Source organism: Triticum dicoccoides, chromosome 5A (genome assembly GCF_002162155.2).
Source record: "Triticum dicoccoides isolate Atlit2015 ecotype Zavitan chromosome 5A, WEW_v2.0, whole genome shotgun sequence".
Taxonomy (NCBI): Eukaryota; Viridiplantae; Streptophyta; class Magnoliopsida; order Poales; family Poaceae; genus Triticum; species Triticum dicoccoides.
In genome coordinates this window covers 664,444,567-664,466,351 of record NC_041388.1, presented here as the reverse complement: position 1 = coordinate 664,466,351, position 21,785 = coordinate 664,444,567, and the positions used below count along the sequence as shown (strand labels likewise).

The 21,785-nt window shown below is 43.7% G+C and overlaps 1 protein-coding gene across 1 annotated transcript; it reads right to left on the bottom strand.

Moving 5' to 3' along the window:
- Positions 1-8,447: 8,447 nt before the first annotated feature.
- On the bottom strand, positions 8,448-13,403 carry LOC119300383 (glycolipid transfer protein 2-like). The gene is made up of 5 exons (XM_037577360.1): positions 13,342-13,403; positions 9,712-9,830; positions 8,986-9,041; positions 8,698-8,846; positions 8,448-8,612 (listed from the first exon to the last, which is right to left on the bottom strand). The coding sequence occupies exons 1-5, from the start codon at positions 13,401-13,403 to the stop codon at positions 8,471-8,473; spliced, it is 528 nt and encodes a 175-aa protein (XP_037433257.1). The 3' UTR covers positions 8,448-8,470.
- Between the last annotated feature and the right edge of the window lie 8,382 nt (positions 13,404-21,785).

Below are 21,785 nucleotides of genomic sequence, written 5' to 3'. Positions count from 1 at the left end.
ACAAGAAGACAAGGCACATCAAGCGTCGCTTCAACTCCATTCGTGAAAATGTTCAAGATGGAGACATAGATATTTGTAAAGTACATACGGACCTGAATGTAGCAGATCCGTTGACTAAACCTCTCCCTAGAGCAAAACATGATCAACACCAGAATTCCATGGGTGTTCGATTCATCACAATGTAACTAGATTATTGACTCTAGTGCAAGTGGGAGACTGTTGGAAATATGCCCTAGAGGCAATAATAAAAGCATTATTATTATATTTCCTTGTTCATGATAATTGTCTTTATTCATGCTATAATTGTGTTATCCGGAAATCGTAATACATGTGTGAATAATAGACACCAACATGTCCCTAGTAAGCCTCTAGTTGACTAGCTCGTTGATCAACAGATAGTCATGGTTTCCTGACTATGGACATTGGATGTCATTGATAACGAGATCACATCATTAGGAGAATGATGTGATGGACAAGACCCAATCCTAAACATAGCACAAGATCGTATAGTTCGTTTGCTAGAGTTTTGCAATGTCAAGTATCTTTTCCTTAGACCATGAGATCGTGTAACTCCCGGATACCGTAGGAGTGCTTTGGGTGTACCAAACGTCACAACATTACTGGGTGACTATAAAGGTATACTACGGGTATCTCCGAAAGTGACTGTTGGGTTGACACGGATCAAGACTGGGATTTGTCACTCCATATGACGGAGAGGTATCACTGGGCCCACTCGGTAATGCATCATCATAATGAGCTCAAAGTGACCAAGTGTCTGGTCACGGGATCATGCATTACGGTACGAGTAAAGTGACTTGCCGATAACGATATTGAACGAGGTATTGGGATACCGACGATCGGATCTCAGGCAAGTAACATACCGATTGACGAAGGGAATTGTATGCGGGGTTGCTTGAATCCTCGACATCGTGGTTCATCCGATGAGATCATCGAGGAGAATGTGGGAGCCAACATGGGTATCCAGATCCCGCTGTTGGTTATTGACCGGAGAACGATCTCGGTCATGTCTACATGTCTCCCGAACCCGTAGGGTCTACACACTTAAGGTTCGGTGACGCTAAGGTTGTAGGGATATGTATATGCAGTAACTCGAATGTTGTTCGGAGTCCCGGATGAGATCCTGGATGTCACGAGGAGTTCCGAAATGGTCCGGAGGTAAAGAATTATATATAGGAAGTGCTATTTCGGGCATCGGGACAAGTTTCGGGGTCACCGGTATTGTACCGGGACCACCGGAAGGGTCCCGGGGGTCCACCGGGTGGGGCCACCTGTCCCGGGGGGCCACATGGGCTGTAGGGGGTGCGCCTTGGCCTACATGGGCCAAGGGCACCAGCCCCAAGAGGCCCATGTGCCTAGGGTTTCAAGGAGGGAAGAGTCCTGGGAGGGGAAGGCACCTCCTAGGTGCCTTGGGGAGGAGGGATTCCTCCCCTTGGCCGCACCCCCCTAGGAGATTAGATCTCCTAGGGCCAGCGCCCCCCCCCCCTTGGCCCTCCTATATATAGTGCGGGAGATGGAGGACTTCTTACCTTGACCTTTGGTGCCTCCCTCTCCCTCTCCAACACCTCCTCCTCCTCCATAGTGCTTGGCGAAGCCCTGCCGGAGTACTGCAGCTCCATCACCACCACGCCGTCGTGCTGCTGCTGGAGCCATCTCCCTCAACCTCTCCTTCCCCCTTGCTGGATCAAGAAGGAGGAGACGTGGCTGTTCCGTACGTGTGTTGAACGCGGAGGTGCCGTCCGTTTGGTGCTAGGATCTTCGGTGATTCGAATCACGTCGAGTACGACTCCCTCATCCCCATTCTTGAATGCTTCCGCTCGCGATCTACAAGGTACGTAGATGCATCTAATCACTCATTGCTAGATGAACTCCTAGATGGATCTTGGTGAAACCGTAGGAAAATTTTTGTTTTCTGCAACGTTCCCCAACAGGTAAAGCAAAGTTTGATGGGAAGAACAAGGTTGTGCAACACACAAACTTCAAGAAGAAGAATGACAAGAAGAAAGGTGCTTGCCATGTGTGTGGGGATCCTGATCATTGGGCTCCTAGTTGCCCTAATCTCTATGACAAGCGTCACCCTGGGAAAGGCGCCAAGACCGCTAATGTTATCATTGGAGACACTGACATGAAGGATGATGGATATGGTATATTCCCACTATTCTTTCCGTATGTCATTCTCCTGATTGGTTGATTGACACGGGTGCTAATGTGCATGTATGCGGTGATATTTCCATGTTTTCATCTTATCAGATCGCATGGACTTCAGCCGTGCTGATGGGCAACGGTTCAAGTGCTTCTGTTCGTGGTGTTGGCACGGTCGATCTGAAGTTTACTTCGTGGAAGATCGTGCGGCTGAAGAACATGCATTATGTCCCCTCCATCAATAAAAATCTTGTTAGCAGATCTCTTTTGTATAGAGATGGCTACAAGCTTGTCTTTGAGTCGAATAAATTTGTAATATCCAAGTATGGAACCTTTGTTGGTAAAGGCTATGAGTCAGGAGGCCTGTTTCGTTTATCCTTATCAGACGTTTGCAATAAAGTTGTTAATCATATTTGCAACAATAGTGAATCAAATGTGTGGCATTCATGTCTTTGTCATGTTAACTTTGGTTGCATGTCGCGACTAGCAAAGTTGAACTTAATCCCTAGTTTCACCATTGTCAAGGGATCCAAGTGTCGAGTGTGTGTGCAAGCTAAGCAACCTCGTAAGTCTCATGTGACTGTGGAAACGATAAATCTTGCACCACTAGAACTCATACATTCAGATCTATGTGAAATGAATGGTGTTTTGACTAAAGGTGGAAAGAAATATTTCATGACGTTAATTGACGACTCCACTAGATACTGTCGTGTGTATCTTCTGAAATCTAAGGATGAGGCTTCGAACTTTTTCAAGATCTATAAAGCTGAAGTGGAAAACCAACTTGATCGAAAAATCAAGAGGCTTAGGTCCGACCGTGGTGGAGAGTATTTTCCAAAAATTTGATGCTTTTTGTGCGGAACATGGTATAATCCATGAGAGGACGCCTCCCTATTCACCTCAGTCAAATGGGGTGGCCGAAAGAAAGAACCGTACTCTAACAGATTTGGTTAACGCCATGTTAGACACATCGGGTCTCTCCAAGGCATGGTAGGGGGAGGCGATATTGACTGCATGTCATGTCCTAAACCGAGTTCCCACAAAGAACAAAGACATAACTCCATTCGAGGAATGGGAGAAGAAAAGGTTAAAACTCTCTTATCTACGAACATGGGGTTGTTTGGCGAAAGTCAATGTTCCAATTCCAAAGAAGCGGAAGCTTGGACCAAACACTGTGGATTGCATTTTCCTGGGATATGCTTTTCATAGCATTGGCTATAGATTCTTGGTTGTAAAATCTGAGTTACATGACATGCATGTCGGTACGCTCATGGAGTCGAACGATGTGACTTTCTTTGAAGATATCTTTCCCATGAAGGATATGGCTACCTCATCTAATCAGGAGATGCCTAGTTCATCGAATCAGGAACCAGTTACAATTACCGAACCTGCCATTTCGATGGAACACTTTGAAAGTCCTGTGGAGGAGAACAATGAAGTTCCTACTAGGAGCAAGAGACAGAGGACTGCAAAGTCCTTTGGTGATGATTTTCTTGTGTATCTCATAGATGACACTCCCAGTTCTATTTCAGAGGCCTATGCATCTGAAGATGGTGACTACTGGAAGGAAGCAGTTCATAGCGAGATGGATTCCATCTTGGCGAATGAAACTTGGGAGATAACTGATCGTCCTTATGGGTGCAAACATATAGGATGCAAATGGGTATTAAAGAAGAAGCTTAGGCCTGATGGTACTATTGAAAAGTACAAGGCTCGACTCGTGGCTAAGTGTTATACCCAAAAGGAAGGTGAAGACTTCTTTGATACTTACTCACCTGTGGCTCGACTGACCACTATTCGAGTTCTACTTTCACTAGCTGCCTCGCATGGTCTTCTCGTTCATCAAATGGATGTTAAGACTGCTATACTAAATGGAGAGTTGGACGAGGAAATTTATATGGAACAACCAGATGGGTTTGTACTAGATGGTCAGGAAAGAAAAGTGTGAAAGTTGTTGAAGTCTTTGTATGGACTCAAGCAAGCACCCAAATAGTGGCATGAGAAGTTTGAAAGAACGTTAACAGCTACAGGCTTTGTTGTAAACGAAGCTGACAATTGTGTGTACTATCGCCATGGTGGGGCCGAGGGAGTTATCCTTTGCTTGTATGTTGACGACATACTGATTTTCGGAACAAATCTGAATGTTATTAAGGAGGTCAAGTACTTTCTATCTCGAAGTTTTGAGATGAAAGATTTAGGAGTGGCTGATGTCTTGAACATCAAGTTGTTGAGAGACGATGATGGTGGGACTACATTGCTTCAATCTCACTATGTGGAAAAGATCTTGAGTTGCTTTGGCTATAGTGACTGCAAGCCCTCTCCAACACCATATGATGCTAGTGTGCTGGTTCGAAAGGATCGAAGAATTGCTAGAGATCAATTGAAATATTCTCAGATTATTGGCTCGCTTATGTACTTAGCCAGTGCTACAAGACCTGACATCTCTTTTGCTGTTAGCAAACTCAGTCGATTTTTTTCAAAACCAGGAGATGTGCATTGGAAATCTCTAGAGAGAGTTCTGCGTTATTTGAAAGGCACTGCGAATTATGGAATTCACTACACTAGGCACCCAAAGGTGCTTGAAGGGTATAGTGACTCAAACTGGATCTCAGATGCTGATGAGATAAAGTCCACGAGCGGTTATGTATTCACTCATGGAGGTGGCGCTGTTTCTTGGAAGTTTTGCAAGCAGACCATCTTAACGAGGTCAACAATGGAAGCAGAACTCACAGCACTAGATACAGCTAAGGTCGAAGCAGATTGGCTTCGTCGGCTCCTGAATGACTTGTCGGTTGTTGAGAAACTTGTACCGGGTATCCTTATGAACTGTGACAATCAAACTGTGATCACAAAAGTGAGAAGCTCAAAGGATAACATCAAGTCATCAAGACACGTTCAGAGAAGGTTAAAGTCTGTCAGGAAAATAAAGAACTCCGGAGTTATTGCATTGGATTATATCCAAACGTCTAAGAACCTGGCAGATCCTTTTACTAAGGGTCTATCACGTAATGTGATAGATAATGCATTGAGGGAGATGGGTATGAGACCCACAATATGAGTTGTTCACAGTGGTAACCTATTCTTTGTGATCGGAGATCCCGTGAATTAGATGTGGAAGACAAGGTGTTGGTCAACTGAGAGGAGAGTATCCTTATTATCAACAAGACCACTCCATGAAGATGCAATACTCTCCTAATCTGCATGGCAAGTTGGTGTATATCTTAATGTGTTCTAAGTGGCTCATTGAAGCAGAGATGTCGTCCTGCAGAACATCTTTTGAAGAACACACCTATATGAGTCTGATTGTCAAACGTCGCAATCTATGAGAGTAGGGTTCTCTCTAGTAAACTCATGAAAGGTCTCGGAGTATGACGCATAAGCTCCACCCGCGGGGAAGACCCACGGTAGCCACGTATTGGTCAAGGCTTTATGTGAAGCTAGATTCGCAAAAAACTTGCAGTACAAGGCCTAGTCCACTGTTCAAGTTGCTTACTAGTGTAGCATAGAGTTCTAGGTGGAAGTTCAACTTAACAGTCTCCAATGTAGTACCGGTATATAAAACAGTGTTTTCGAACCAAAGGCAAATTTTGTGTGCCTCTGGGATCTGGTGGGGGATTGCTGGAATTTTGTCTATTTTGGGCCTAGCCCAATAGCAGTTTCAGAAATTCCTAATAAATCCTAGAGGCCCACGCAGCCCATTCGTGGAAGGCAAGAGGTGGAACAAAAGTTTAGTCCTACATTGCTAGTTTAGAGGGAGTTGGACCTCTTTATAAGGGAGGTTCTTTCCCCACATGTATGAGCATGAGAACAAGAGGGACATCCACGTGCGCTCCTCCTCCTCCGCCCGCCTCGCCATGCCACGCCATGCCTCGTCACGACGTGACGCGGGTTGCGGGAATGAGCCGAGCCGATGTCTAAATTTTTGCCACGCACGACGGGTATGCGAAAGGTCACGTGGAAGCTGAAACGTTTTCTGTAGTGGACACTGAATCCGAACGGCGCGCCTCTTTGGCCGCTGCCTGTTCACTTTGTCTCCCTTCATTGCTTCACCTCCCGCCGCAGCCTGTTCGCGTCCTTCTCCTGTGCCTATATAAGAGAGGTCGCTCCTCTCCAGAGAGACACACCAGAAGATCCCCTCCCTCTCGCCACAAAGTTCCTGAGCACTGCATTGCTGCTACGATCTTCCCCATCCCGGCTTGCAGCATGCACCGCAGGTCGGGACAGTAGGCCTCCGGAACCACACCTTTTGAGTCTTGTATGGGAGAAGCGTGATAAAGTTTTTGGGGAGCGCTCCGCGCAACTACTGACTTCTTCATCACGGACTCCGACGACTACTTCCCCGACGAGGACTTCTTCCTCGATGTCGACAACCTCATCGACGACATGGCTGGAGAGGATGTCGACCCCAAGTCCAGTGCTTCTTCTGCTGCTGTTCCGTACGTGTTCTTGCTCTTTCTGTTAGATGTCCTGCCACAGTTCTTTGCTCTAGTTTCTGCCCTACATATGATAGGTGCTACTTCATATATGCAACTTCATCTAGTGTCTGTTCTAGATGTGTTTATTTCAAGTTCATATATGCAGATGCTATTTACCTTCACTCTGTCAGATTGCATGACTTGTTTTATCTCTGCTATATTAGTCATGCTTTATCTAGCATTTCCGTTAGCAAAATTATTTGGTAAATTGCTCATATTTCCAACACTTGCATATATCATCACCAGCTTGAGTATACGATAACTAAAAAAAGTAGTAACTTTGCGCGTAGCTAGCTTTCTGCTGACCGGCGACACGACAACGCAAACATCTTTGGTTGTCATCCTCAGCCTCATCTGAAGAGATTAGGTGAAGAATCAAGATTTGCTTTGTTTCTGTATCTTGCAGACAGCAAGAAGAACACAACAAATATGTTACACCTTATATATCAATTATAAGTGACCAAGAAGAAGATTCTCGGTGATCGCTTTTGGCGAAAGCATGAACGGTGTTGTCACCTTTTCGCTTCTCATCCACACAAGTTCATAAATCTTAAGAGAAAACATGTACTGGTATACATTTCTTAAGAGAAAACATGTACGCATGGAAAACAAAAAAGATGTGTGTGAATGATTATATAAATCAAACTGGGGAATGTGGATCAAACGTAAATACCGTGCTTAAAGATCTGTCAACTTCTCTAAAACAGAAGATCGCTGCAGAAAAGCGCACAAGCCCTGCATTTCAAGTCCTTACCTTTCATTTTTACAAGGCAAGGCAGGTTAGTTAGCTTAGGAATGTGGATTTATAAAAGCTCAGGCTTCCACACCTCCTATCCATACCCTACAATCTTGCTTTGAGATCCGTGCTACACAATTAACGTGTTACATGCATATTTCTCTTTTTTGTTTCTTCAAAATGAAACAATATATGAACTTCAAACTTTCCAGGACAACAAAACATTCTAACTACAATGTGGGAAAAAAACTTTCAGATTTTTTGGTACGACATAAACATACAAAATGAGATTTTTGGGGGGGTAAAAAATATTAGTTTTAGTATATATGTTTCACAAAAAATCTGAAAGTTTTTTCTAACATTCTGGTTAGAATGTTTTGTTGTCCTCCAAAGTTTATAGTTCATATGTTGTTTTATTTGGAAGAAACAAAAAAGACAAAAGTGCTCGCACGAATCTTGATGCGGAAATGAATGGCTAGATAAGGGGGTGTATGAAAGCCTATGCTTTGTCAAATGTTAACCGTTAGGTTATGCAATACAGTGGTAGATGCGCGGATTCATCAGGTGACTGTTCATCCTTGTGTTTCAGGTGGATTTTAGCCTTTCCAGCCGTTGCTTTACCTGTATATTAACAATCATGAACTGCATCAGGAAACACATATCTTCAGTGCAATGCAGTGACTGTTTCATTAAGAATGTGTGTGTGTGCATAATGGGGAACACCGACCAAAATGGCATTTATCTCCTCTAGCAGAGGTTGTACAATGGAGACCAAGACCATGACATCTTCACCAAAATACCCAGGATCCTGGCAGCTCCCCATCAGCAACTGAATGAAGATGTCTCTTTCCGGAATAAGACGCAATGCTACCTAACAGTTTGCAATTATGCTCGCGATGTTAGTTCAGTGGACACAACTCAAACCAGCTAATGGCTGCAATAACAGCTTGATAGTACTAATGTATTGCCATTTATCAAAAATAAATGAACTAGATTTATCAGGTGAACAATCTCCAAAAAATTGCTAGCTTGTATGGTCGTGTAAAACTAAAAGACGTGATGATGAACAGCAGTATGTCAGCTGATCAAAGTAAAGTGGTCATACCTTGTAAGCAGCTGATGAGATCCATCCATGGAACGGCTTGAGGGTGCTCTTGTATGCTTCTTCCACCATCTCTTGCAGGCTTGACTCTGAGTTCTTCACTAATCCCTCCAGCAAATGTATCGAGAAATTCACCGACCTAAACCCAACGCATTTTGGCGACACATGAAAACTAAGGTTTTGAAACAGAATTAACACATATGGTATAAAACAGCATATGTTACCTGGCCAACCAGATAATTGCCCTGGCGCAACTATTGGTCTTCTTTGAGGTCCCTTCCACCACTTCCTTCATCACCATCGCCGTCAAGCTCGCGTATTCCAAAGAGTCTGTTGCATGGAGATACTTGTAATCTCTGCAAAGGGAAACTCGCTTATTATGTAACTGTAATCACTTCACTGCAATTGGCACAATCAAGTCGGTATGCCCAGTCGCTTAGTTATGTGAACAAATGCAATGCAGAATGCAAGGCAACATGGGAGTAATGATTACGTAGAAAAAGAGCAACCACCTGAACATTTTGCTCAATGTCTTGACTGAGGACTAGTAGCGTCGGCCCAATCACATCTTTGACGACAAAAAAACAGAGCATTTGTTAGCTAAACCTTGATCTACTGATATATTCATAGTGAAAGAAGTGCAAACGGTAAACTAACTGCAACTTGTGTCAACTTTGCAAGAGGGAGCCAGAGACCGCAGCTCATCTTCTCTTCTAATGCAGGTTCTCTGCCCGCATTTGGAATGCGATCAGGGTTTGGGTGGATGCATGAACTAGACGTTGCGGCCTGGAATGGGATCCCCACGGTCAAAGAGTGGTGTACGCGGTGGTCCTTAGGCGTGGACACATAAGGAAGGCGATTTCATCACTCATCATGCTTGTTACTTGGGAAGTGTGGAAAGAGAGAAACGTGAGGGTGTTCCAGCATGTATGTAGGTTGCCAAACGTGTTGGTTGAGGCTATTAAAGCAGAGGCGACGCTCTGGATTGTCGCAGGGGCGAAGCATTTGTGTTTTTTGATGTCGCGATAGTAGGCTTGCATTTTCTTTCCATTTGTGTGAGGTGTAATGGCCCTCTGCAAACTTTGTTATTCCCCTTCTTTTTAATGATATGAGGCAAAGCTTTTGTCTCTGTTTCAAAAAAAATGGTAAACCAAGGTTTAAAACAGAGTGGCTCTAAAGAAATCAAAGTGCAGTTCTCATAAGTTTCAGTTTTAGTTCCATATATGCAAGTAACTAACCAAGGACATGGAGAAAATGCTTGGAGACGCAGAGGAGATCCATGGTGGATGACCTAATTTTGTACCACTCCTGCTCCTGATCATCACCATCTCCAAAGGAGATCATTGAAAGCTTGGACCTATGTGAGATTGAGCTCACTGGTAGACAATTCACTTGGGCAAATAATCTTCCATCTCCTACTTATGAAAAGCTTGATCAGGTTCTCATGAGCACGCAATGGGAACAAAAATTTCCTCTAGTTTCTGTGATGGCGATGCCTAGAGGGGTTTCTGATCATACGCCACTTCTTGTGGATTCAGGTGAGGCAGTTCACTTGGGTAACAAGAGTGTTTTCTCTTTCGAAACTGCATGGTTCGAGAGAGAGGACTTCCTTGAGTTGGTTGAAAGGGAGTCAGCGGTAGAGCAACGGGGCACATCTAATATAGAGAGATGGCAATACAAAATTAGACACCTTAGACAGTTCTTGAGAGGCTGGGCTAAGAATATTAGTGGAGCCTATAGACTTGAGAAGGAAAGACTACTCAAGTTGATAGATGATCTAGACATTAAGGCAGAAAGTATGAATCTAGACATCAATGATCGGGTTGCTAAGAGAGAAGCTGAGGTCAGTCTGACGAAGCTTCTTAGAGAGGAAGAAATGAAGTGGGCGCTTAGAGCAAAAGTGCGGCGCGTTGTACAAGGGGATAACAACACGCAATTTTTCCATATGATTGCAAATGGAAAACATAGGAAAACGAAAATAATCCAGCTTGAACAGGATGAGGGTACGATTGTAGGTCATGAGAACCTAAAGCTGCACATCACTAACTATTATAAACAATTGTTTGGGGATCCATTTGAGAATTTTGTCAGCCTGGATGAGGCAAGAGTAGATGACATCCCTCAACTTCGGAATGACGAGAATGAGATCCTCACAGCTCATTTTTCTGAGAAGGAGGTATATGAGGCGATTGCTCAAATGAAAAACAATAAAGCACCTGGTCCGGATGGTTTTCCAGCTGAATTCTATAAGAAGTGTTGGGGTATCATTAAAGGAGATTTGATGCCTATGTTTCATGATCTCTTTAATGGAAACTTACAACTTTTCAAATTAAATTTTGGAACTATCACTTTATTGCCAAAGAAGGAGGAAGCAATCTGCATTGAGCAATTTAGACTGATATGTCTACTCAATGTGAGTTTTAAAATTTTCACGAAAATTGGCACAAACCGTCTTACACAGATTGCACATACGATGGTTCAGCCAACGCAGACTGCTTTCATGCCAGGGCGACATATCCTAGAAGGGGTGGTTATCCTACATGAGACCCTTCATGAAATCCACTCGAAGAAACTCGATGGAGTGATTTTCAAGGTGGATTTCGAAAAGGCTTGTGATAAAGTCAAATGGCCTTTTCTGCAACAGGCCTTGCGCATGAAAGGATTTGATGAAGCCTGGAGAAAGCAGGTTATATCCTTTGTGCAGGGAGGCAGCATTGGTATTAAAGTGAATGATGATATTGGTCATTACTTTCAGACACTTAAGGGATTAAGACAAGTTGATCCCATGTCTCCAATTATGTTCAATGTTGTTGTCGACATGTTGACTGTTCTTGTTAATAGGGCGAAACAAGAAGGCCAAGTAGGAGGCCTAATCCCACATTTGGTGGATGGTGGGGTTTCCATCCTACAGTATGCGGATGACACAATTATTTTTATGGAACATGACCTTGCGAAAGCAAGGAACATGAAGTTAGTGCTTTGCTTGTTCGAAAACTATCCGGACTTAAGATTAATTTTAATAAGAGTGAATTGTTCTGCTTTGGACGCGCCAAGGAGGAACAAGAAAGCTATAAACAGTTGTTCGGATGTGAATTAGGTGCGCTTCCCTTTACATATCTAGGGATACCAATTCACCATCGCAAACTAACTAACAAAGAATGGAAGTGTATTGAGGATCGGTTTGAGAAGAAACTAAGTTGCTGGAAAGGCAAACTTTTATCTTATGGAGGAAGATTAATTCTTATTAACTCGGTTCTGACTAGCATGCCGATGTTCCTCCTTTCTTTCTTTGAAGTACCAGTAGGAGTATGGAAAAGATTAGACTTTTATCGATCCAGATTCTTTTGGCAAATGGATGAGAACAAGGCTAAATATAGGCTTGCCAGGTGGGATATAATTTGTAGACCGAAGGACCAGGGTGGCTTGGGTGTTGAGAATTTAGAGGTAAAAAACAGATGCTTGCTGAGCAAATGGTTATATCGTCTTTCAGTAGAGACAGAGGGTGTGTGGCTGCAGTTATTGCGTAACAAATACTTATATGCGAAGTCTTTGGCTCACGTAACGGCACAACCCACCGACTCACCGTTTTGGAAAGGACTTATGAGGACGAAAGTTGCTTTCTTTAACAGAGTGAAATTTAGAGTAGGGAATGGGCAAGGAACTAGATTCTAGGAGGATACCTGGTTAGGGGACACTCCATTAGTGTTGCAGTATCCAAGTTTATATAACATTGCACAACGGAAAGATGTTTCGGTTGCTTCAGTGTTACAGTCCATTCCGCTCAATATTCATTTTAGACGGGCACTTGTAGGTCCATGTTGGGATACATGGTTGCATCTCGTGCGTAGATTAATGGATATTAATCTGTCGGATGCCAATGACACGATAGTTTGGAAGTTAACGATGTCAGGAGTCTTCACGGTTAAAACTATGTATACGGATTTAATCAATACTGGAGACATCCCAAGGTCGGGCCATATTTGGAGGATTAAAGTGCCGTTGAAAATAAAAGTGTTTATGTGGTTTGTTCACAAAGGTGTCATTTTAACCAAAGATAACCTAGCTACGGATTTAATCAATACCGGAGACATCCCAAGGTCGGGCCATATTTGGAGGATTAAAGTGCCGTTGAAAATAAAAGTGTTTATGTGGTTTTTTCACAAAGGTGTCATTTTAACCAAAGATAACCTAGCCAAACGTAATTGGGTAGGGAGTTCCCGTTGTTGCTTTTGTGATCAAAATGAAACAATTGAACATTTGTTTATCAAATGTCCGCTTTCTAGGTTACTCTAGAGAACTATTCATGTGGCTTTTAATGTCAATCCGCCAACTTCAATATCACAATTCTTTCATAACTGGCTGAACGGGGTGAGACCTCAGACAGCAGCACAAATCAGAGTCGGAGCATGTGCGTTGCTTTGGGCTATATGGAATTGTTGGAATGACATGGCTTTTAACAGACAACACATTACTAATTTTTTGCAGGTCATCTTCAGAGCATCTACATGGATCCGTACGTGGTCCTTGCTGAGCCATACGGACCACAGGGCGCACATGGCTATTGGGTGCAACCGATGGGAAACGGTTGCACGGGATACTTACAACCGATATGGATGGCGGTCCAGTAATAGGTTAGGTGTGTAGGCAGCTTAATCTATTTTAGCCGGTTGTGGCTTTTTTTGTTTTGGCCGTGTGTGGCATTGGTTTCTTTATGATATTTTGAGAATGGTTGAGGAGACTTTTGGACCTCTTTGATTTTTAATAAAATGGTTGTGTGCATCAATGTGATGCAGAGGCCGGGGGTTATGCCTCCTTTTCTAAAAAAATCTCTAGAGGTGACGAAGCAGAGCTCCTCCTGTCCTCCATGCATGGCCATCCTCAGCTCAGACTTTCCCTTGTGCATCTTCATCCTTTCTATCTCTGCTTCCATCTCTGCTAGCTACTACTACCTTAGCTTGACATCTGGCTCCATTAGTCCCCTAGTTATATACACACACATTCAGCCTCATCTTCTGCCATTTCTTGGAGCAAATGATAGGGGTCAACTTCTTGATGCTATTCTGTGATGTAATACTAGTTGCGTGTTGGAGCTATCCTCTATGCATGTTTAGTCAGACAGAAGCAGCAAGAGGTGATTGTATTGTTAGGAGTAAAGTAAAAGGTGGTGGCTCTGTTGCCTAGCTTGTAAGTGGATGATTTGATTCAATTGATGCAGCTGGACTTGTACTTGTTGTGGTGTTGTTAAGCCATTATTAGCAATTAATCTGCATAAGACTCTTCTAGCTTGCACAGATACAATGTTGTTAAAAAGGCAGTCAAGTACTAAGTTGGCCTTCTGTAAATAGCAAGTTGCCTTCTTTTTAATTGGAGATCATCCCTCTGGAGTGACATATAAGATTCCCTCGCAAAATAGACCATCAAGAATGGCATATTTTATCAAAGAGAACTGCTTTAGGTAAGGGATGTATGCATATATGAACATCATGTCATCATCTAGTTGGAGCAGAAAAATCATCATGTCATCATCCATCAACCCAGCTATCAATGTAATCATACTTGAAAGTTCTAATAAAGGGTAGTATGGGTTTGAGTGTTTCTTTACCTTTATTCTTTTCCATAGATCACAGCAATGATGATAAAAAGTTCATATGCTAATCCCAGGATTTTTTTGAAACTATGATGATTTTTATAGCAAATTCGGAAACTATACATCCTAATGCATAAAAATCAAAAGTATCATCCCGTCAGCCTACCGTTGGCCGAAGAGGGACTTTTCGGCCTACTGTTGGCCGAAGAGGGACTTTTCGGCCAACCATTAGCCAAAGAGTCCCTCTTCGGCCAACAATGGGCCGAAAAGTGGTCTTCGGCCAACACCTACTCTCCTGTATTAGAAAATTCATATCAATTAGGATTTTTAATATTTTAATTTGATTCTTTTTGCATTAGATTAGAAATTTTATGAAGTTGCTGTAGATATCAAGTTTGACTAGATTTGAAACTTTGAATTTGAATTTTCATGAATTTGCTCAAATCACTAGATTGCCTATAATTTGAGCTAGGAGTATTTTTTTAGATGATTCTTTTAATTTGAGCTATTTCTTTTAATTTTAATTGCTTTGAATTGTTTTCTTTAGTTTTTTTGACATATTCTTTTAGTTTCTGTTAAGTTAACAGTAGATATTTTATTTGTAGTATTTTTTATTTTATTTATTTTATCGTCCATTTTCTTTCCCGCCGTTCTTTCCCTCCATTTTCTCCCGCTATTTTCTTTCCCGCCATTCGTTGCCGCCATTTTCTCCCGCCATTCTCTCCCTCCATTATTTGCCGCCATTTGCTCCTGCCATTTTCTTTCCCATCATTTTATTTTCCGCCATTCTCTCCTTCCATTTTCTCCCGCCATTTTCTTTCACACCATTCTGTCCCACCATTTTCTTTCCCACCATTCTCCCCTGCCATTTTTTTCCTGCCATTCTCTCCCGCCATCTTCTTTCCCGCCATCTTCTTTCTCGCCATCTTCTCTTCTCAACTTATAAAATGAGCCTCATGGTGTCCACGACCGTAGATAACATCGTCTGACACGGTCTGTGTCTCCTGCGTCGGTGCAGGTGGTGGAGTGTGAAACACTGTCTGAGAGAAGTCATAAGTGTTTGCAGCTTCATCATCATCATTTGTAACGCCCTCGATGCGGCTATATCTCCCACATGTCGAAGCACGACTTAGAGGCATAACCGCATTGAAAGCAATGTCGCAAGTGAGGTAATCTTCACACAACCCATGTAATACATAAGGGAAAGAGATACATAGTTGGCTTACAATCGCCACTTCACACAATTACATGAATAAAACATTACATCATCCAGATACAACCAGGGCCCGACTACGGAGCCAAAATAAAAGAAGAACCCCAAATGCGACACGGTCCCGATCGACCCCAACTGGGCTCCACTACTGATCAACTAGAACGAAACAACACAAAGGACAAGATCTTCATCGAGCTCCTCCTGAGCTTGGTTGCGTTACCTGCACGGTTCAACGGCACCTGCAAGCTGGTTTTGGAAGTATCTGTGAGCCACGGGGACTCAGCAATCTCGCACCCTCGCGCTCAAGACTATTTAAGCTTATGGGTAAGGTAAAGGTATGAGGTGGAGCTGCAGCAAGCGACTAGCATATATGGTGGCTAACATACGCAAATGAGAGCGAGAAGAGAAGGCAAAGCACGGTCGGTAAAAGTATGATCAAGAAGTGATCCTAAAATAACCTACGTCAAGCATAACTCCAACACCGTGTTCACTTCCCGGACTCCGCCGGAAAGAGACCATCACGGTTACACACGCGGTTGATGTATTTTAATTAAGTTAAGGTTCAAGTTATCTACAACCGGACATTAACAAATTCCCATCTGCCCATAACCGCGGGCACGGCTTTGGAAAGTTCAAATCCCTGCAGGGGTGTCCCAACTTAGCCCACGACAAGCTCTCACGGTGAACGAAGGAATAGACCTTCTAGCGGGAAGACCCGATCAGACTCGGAATCCCGGTTACAAGACATTTCGACAATGGTAAAACAAGTCCAGCAAGACCGCCCGATGCGCCGACATCTTGATAGGAGCTGCACATATCTCGTTCTCAGGGCAACACCGGATGAGCGCTCCGTACAACTAAAACCAGCCCTCAAGTTTCCCCGAGGTGGCGCTGCAAAGGACTCTAGTTCGTACCAACACTTAGACAAGCACTGGCCCGAGGGGGTTAAAATAAGATGACCCTCGGGATGTGCGACTCCCAAGGGAAAAAGGCTAGGTGGCGAATGGTAAAACCAAGGTTGGGCCTTGCTGGAGGAGTTTTATTCAAAGCAAACTGTCAAGGGGTTCCCATTATAACCCAACCGCGTAAGGAACGCAAAATCTGGGAACATAACACCGATATGACGGAAACTAGGGCGGCAAGAGTGGAACAAAACACCAGGCATAAGGCCGATCCTTCCACCCTTTACCAAGTATATAGATGCATTAATTAAATAAGATATAGTGTGATATCCCAACAAGTAAACATGTTCCAACAAGGAACAACATCTCCATGTTCCAACAAGGAACAAACTTCAATCTTCACCTGCAACTAACAACGCTATAAGAGGGCTGAGCAAAGCGGTAACATAGCCAAACAACTGTTTGCTAGGACAAGGTGGGTTAGAGGCTTGGTTCAACAATATGGGAGGCATGATAAGCAAGTGTTAGGTATCGCAACATAGGCATAGCAAAAGAGCGAGCAACTAGCAAAGCAAAGATAGTAGTGATTTCGAGGGTATGATCATCTTGCCTGAAATCCCGCAAGGAAGAAGAACGAGTCCATGAAGAAGACAAACGAACGTTGACGAACGGGTCCTCACAAATGCGACGTTATCGGAACCAACCCGAAGAAGCAAACACCGGAAAAAAAGCACACAACATAGTAAACAACCAACACAAGAACATGGTATGATATGCGGGATGCAGTATGCGATGCATATGCATGATTTACAAGGGAAATAAATGAACCTGGACTCAACTTGGAAATCCAAGTGTGCCACTGGAAAGATGAGATGAAATCGCTTGAAAACGATATAAAGATCAGCGGAATCGGAGTTACGGTTTGGAAATGGCAAGCAATTCAAATATGGCACCGGTCTGCGATAAACAGCAAGTAGCCATATAAATGCAACAAGATGAACATGCTACAACACCCAAACATGGCAACAAAATACATAGCAGGGATCCATTCATGATGCTTAACAAAAGTCTAGCACTGAGCTACGGCCAATTCATCCATTAACAGGTTCAAACAAGCATGGCAAAAATGCATTTGGTAAACAGATTTCAGACTTAGTGAAATTAACACAAGCCTGGAATTTCAGATCAGATAGCACTCTTCGGAGCAACAAAACTACATGCTACAGGACCTGAACATGGCAAAGTAAAGCATGGCATGGAGCTACTCAAAGAGCTTAACAAAAGTCCCTTAGTGACCTTGAGCCAAAAGGGATCAGAAAATATATTTGCAAGCATGTGAACATGGCAAAAACATAATCAGTTCTCAGACTTAGTGAAAACTGAAGCATGCTGAAAACAGATATCAAGTAGGCATGTTTACAAGCTCGATGCACTCCCTACAGAGCAAATCATGACAAGCTAAGCATACACCCATCAAGAATACACAAAATGCAAGCTAGACATGGCAAGAACAATAGCATAGCATGCACGGATCAACTACAACATCCTCGGCAAAATTGCTAACAAGTAGACAATCTGCCCAGATTCACGAAATGACAAAAGTAGAGCTCGATTGACTCAAGCTAGGGTGCTCCATAATTGCAAATAAATACATGGATGGATAAAGCACTACAAGATTAACAAAACATCCTTACTTATCATCCTCAAAAGAGGCACGGATCACTAGGAAACAACATGAACATATGGCATAATGAGATAAACAGGTCAAGGACTTAGTGGAAAAGCTAAGTCCCTGAAATCAGCCTTACCAAGTGCCTCACTTGGCAAGCTTGTGCTAGTCACCACACACATCACAAAAATACATGGGTTGCACCTCTAGAAAGATGGCAAAACCCTTAACAAAACATATGTAGAGCTCGTGGGCATACCATGCACATAATAATCATGGCAAAAATGACAAATATCTAAATGGAGCAGCAGATCTGACAATTATCTCAAATAGCATTCTTCTAACAGCATTTCAGACATCAAGATGAACTCAAATGAAAATGATGCAATGAGATGAAATGATGTACACTTTGAGGCGAACATTTTGATATGCTATATGCATGAATCGGAGCTATGGATGCAAAGTTACGGCACGATGAACAAGGGCATATGGATCTGGGAATTTCGGGGACTTAGTGAAAAAAACATGGGCGCAGGATAGCTATCGTGCGCACGACCGGGGAATAGTGGTGGCTCACCATGGGCTTCGGCCCAGACGTGGAGAGGAGGCAAGCGGGCCGACGGAGATGGGCCTCAGTGAGATCGCGGCCTGCGAGGCCCATGCGGAGGGTCAACGGAGGCGCGCTCGTCTCCCTCGATCCCGATTGGATCCCAGGAGGCAAGGGCGGCGGCGCCCGATGGCGATGCCGGTGAGGGACGGCAGAGACCCGCCAGATCCGGGCGCGGGGAGCGGAGGCCGAGGCTGCGGGACCCGTTCCCGAGGTCAGCGGGGCTCGGCGACGCCGGCGTCGAAGATCGGGAGCTCGGCTCCATGGATTTCATGGCGGCGAGGGTTGGTGCAGTAGAAGCGAAGGCGCGAGGAACGGAGGCCGGCGAGGGGAACGGACTCCGACGAGGCATGGGTGGCCGGCGGGAGCTTGAGCGGCGGCGGCGGAGCGCTCGGGCTCCCAGCGCGCGGCGGCGAACCCGGTTCGGCCCGGCGCGGGCCGGATCTGGGCATGGCGAGCCCGCACGGCGGGGAAGTGGGCGCGGGGACGCGTGGCGGCGCCCGGTTGGGCGAGGGCGGTGGCCGGCTGAGGTGTCGGCCCCTGATTGGTCTGGGCGACGTGGCGGCGGCGGCGGACACGTCCAGCGGCGAGACGGACAAGTCCGGCGGCGCGGGGAGGAGAGGCTAGGGTTTAGACTGCGACAAAATTCGGGGAGGCACACATATTTATAGGTGGAGGGAGCTAGGAGAGTCCAAATGAGGTGCGGTTTGCGGCCACGCGATCGTGATCGAACGCTCTAGAAGATGAGAGGTTTTTGGTGGGTTTTGGGCCACTTTGGAAGGGTGTTGGGCTGCAACACATACGAAGCCTTTTCGGTCCCTCGGTTAACCGTTGGAGCATCAAACGAAGTCCAAATGGTACGAAACTTGACAGGCGGTCTACCGGTAGTAAACCAAGGCCGCTTGGAAAGTCTCGGTCCAATCCGGAAATGTTTAATCCCCACACATGAAAAGAAGGTAGGAAGGGACACCGGGTGACATAGGAGCGCTGGATTGCAAAACGGACAACGGGAAGAATGCTAGGATGCATGAGACGAACATGTATGCAAATGAAATGCACATGATGACATGATATGCAATGCATGACACGCAAGCAAAGATAAGGCAACAACAGCGAATAACTGGACGACACCTGGCACATCGGTCTCGGGGCGTTACATCATCGGAGAGTGTTTCACACTAATGACTTCTCTTAGAGAGTGTTTCACACTCCACATGAAGGCATCATCGTCATCCTCCGCCGATGCAACACTCTTGCCCTTTGATGATGTGGTACTATTGCCCTTTGACGATGCGGTACTCTTGCCCTTGGTGCTCGGCATGAAAATATCGTCTTCGTCCTCGTTGTCTTGGGTCCATAAATAAGTATGTTCTGTTGCAGCCTTTAGGAATGCTTCACCCTTATGTTGTTGCTTCTTCCATCTTCCATGCAACCTGAGACGTTCTTTTCGTATCTCCTCAAAGGTCCTTCCAGGCTACCCGCACCTACTTAATGCGTGAGCCAACTCATTCAGTAAGGTGTCACTACTAAGGAGTTCGTCCCATGGAACTATCCTATTGTCTATCGTGAAACTGGTGTCTAAACCCAAAAGACATTTGAACACACTATGGTGAAAACAACTACGATCAAAAGGATAACCGGACATCTTGACGAGACTACACTGGCCTCCTTAGTGTGGCGGGAGAGAATGGCGGGAAAGAAAATGGCGGGAGAAAATGGCAGCACAGAAAATGGCAGGAAAGAAAATGGAGGGAAAAAGATTGCGGGAAAGTATAGTTTTTTCATGTATAAAACGGCAATGGTTGTACAGGATTTATAAGGCACTTTTAAATATAAACTCCTATCAAGCTCAAAGTTTTCTAGTAGGATAAAAGAAATGAAATGCAAAAATACTACAAATAAATAGCTACTGATAAATTAACAGAAACTAAAAGAATATGTCAAAAAATCTAAAGAAAATAATTTAGATTAATTAAAATTAAAAGAAATAGCACAAAACCTATAAAACACTGAAACAGAATTGTTTTCATAAAAATCTAATTTTAAATAATCCTAAAATTTGCCAATTAATTACTACTGATAAACAAAGTCACAAAGAACCAGTAGCAAAAAAGAATCATCTAAAAAATACTCCTAACTCAAATTATAGGCAATCTAGTGATTTGAGCAAATTCATGAAAATTTAAATTTAAATTTTCAAATCTAGTCAAACTTGATATTTACAGAAACTTCATAAAATTTCTAATCTAATGCAAAAAGAATCAAATTAAAATACTAAAAGTCCTAATTGATATGAATTTTTTAAAACAGGAGAGCACGTGTTGACCGAAGACCACTTTTTGGCCTACCATTGGCTGAAGAGGGACTTTTTGGCCAACGGTTGGCTGAGAAGTCCTCTTTGGCCAACGGTTGGCCGAAAAGTCCTCTTTGGCCAATGATTGGCCGAAAAGACCCTCTTCGGCCAACAGTAGACCGAAAAGTCCCTCTTCAGCCAACAGGAGGCCGACAGGGTGATACTTTTGATTTTTATGCATTAGGGTGTGTAGTTTCCGAATTTGCTATAAAAATCATCATAGTTTCAAAAAATCCTCCTAATCCCATGGGAAGTGATGACTTCACATAAAAGAAGTCTAGTTGATAAAACTTATTGGAAATTAACAAACATAGCATTGGTCATTGATACAATTCATGAAAGAATAATAAAGTAAGAGAGATTTCACATATAAATATACTATCTTGAACATCTTTTATGATTGTGAGCCCTAATTAATTATTTCAAATCAAATAATTGATGTTGGATAAAAAGACAATGTAATAAGTTATGTTTACTTATATTTACACAGAAGTTATATTGCCATGGATCCTCTAAGATATGATCTCTTACAGATTACTGGAGCGACTTTGTTTAAGCTGGTGCTTGTAGAAGCAGCAACTGACCAATGAGTGTGTGTGTGCGCGCCGCGCGCGCGCTTTTGCGTGCGGTAAGCCACTGGGCAGTGTGTAGCCTATGAGCGTGATTTGCCTCTCGAAATGGACAGACTTGCTACACATTAACCAGGTTAATCAATGATGATCAATGGTGTTGGTCTATATATTTGTCCAATGAGGCGTACGTACTGCCGTGCATGGTTTCTTATATGGGTGAATTTTATATTGAGCAACCATCTATAACTAAATGGAGATCCATATAACGACCTAAGTGCGTGCATGCAAGGTTCCTTTTTTCAGTGAAGGGTGTTAACTCAAAATATAGTATCAGTGCGATACAAAACCAAATCATTTCGGCATAGCCATAACGACTAAATCAAAGCTAGCGCTTCCATCCTAATCAACG

What these genes read in the sequence shown, in the direction of transcription:
- LOC119300383 (XM_037577360.1), bottom strand. Translation starts at nt 13,403, where the DNA reads ATGGAAGCAGAGATAGAAAGGATGAAGATGCACAAGGGAAAGTCTGAG. An exon ending in GCATTTTCTCCATGTCCTTG is followed by an intron (nt 9,042 to 9,711) that starts GTTAGTTACTTG and finishes TTGTCGTCAAAG; the next exon opens with ATGTGATTGGGCCGACGCTA. An exon ending in GCAATTATCTGGTTGGCCAG is followed by an intron (nt 8,613 to 8,697) that starts GTAACATATGCT and finishes CGTTGGGTTTAG; the next exon opens with GTCGGTGAATTTCTCGATAC.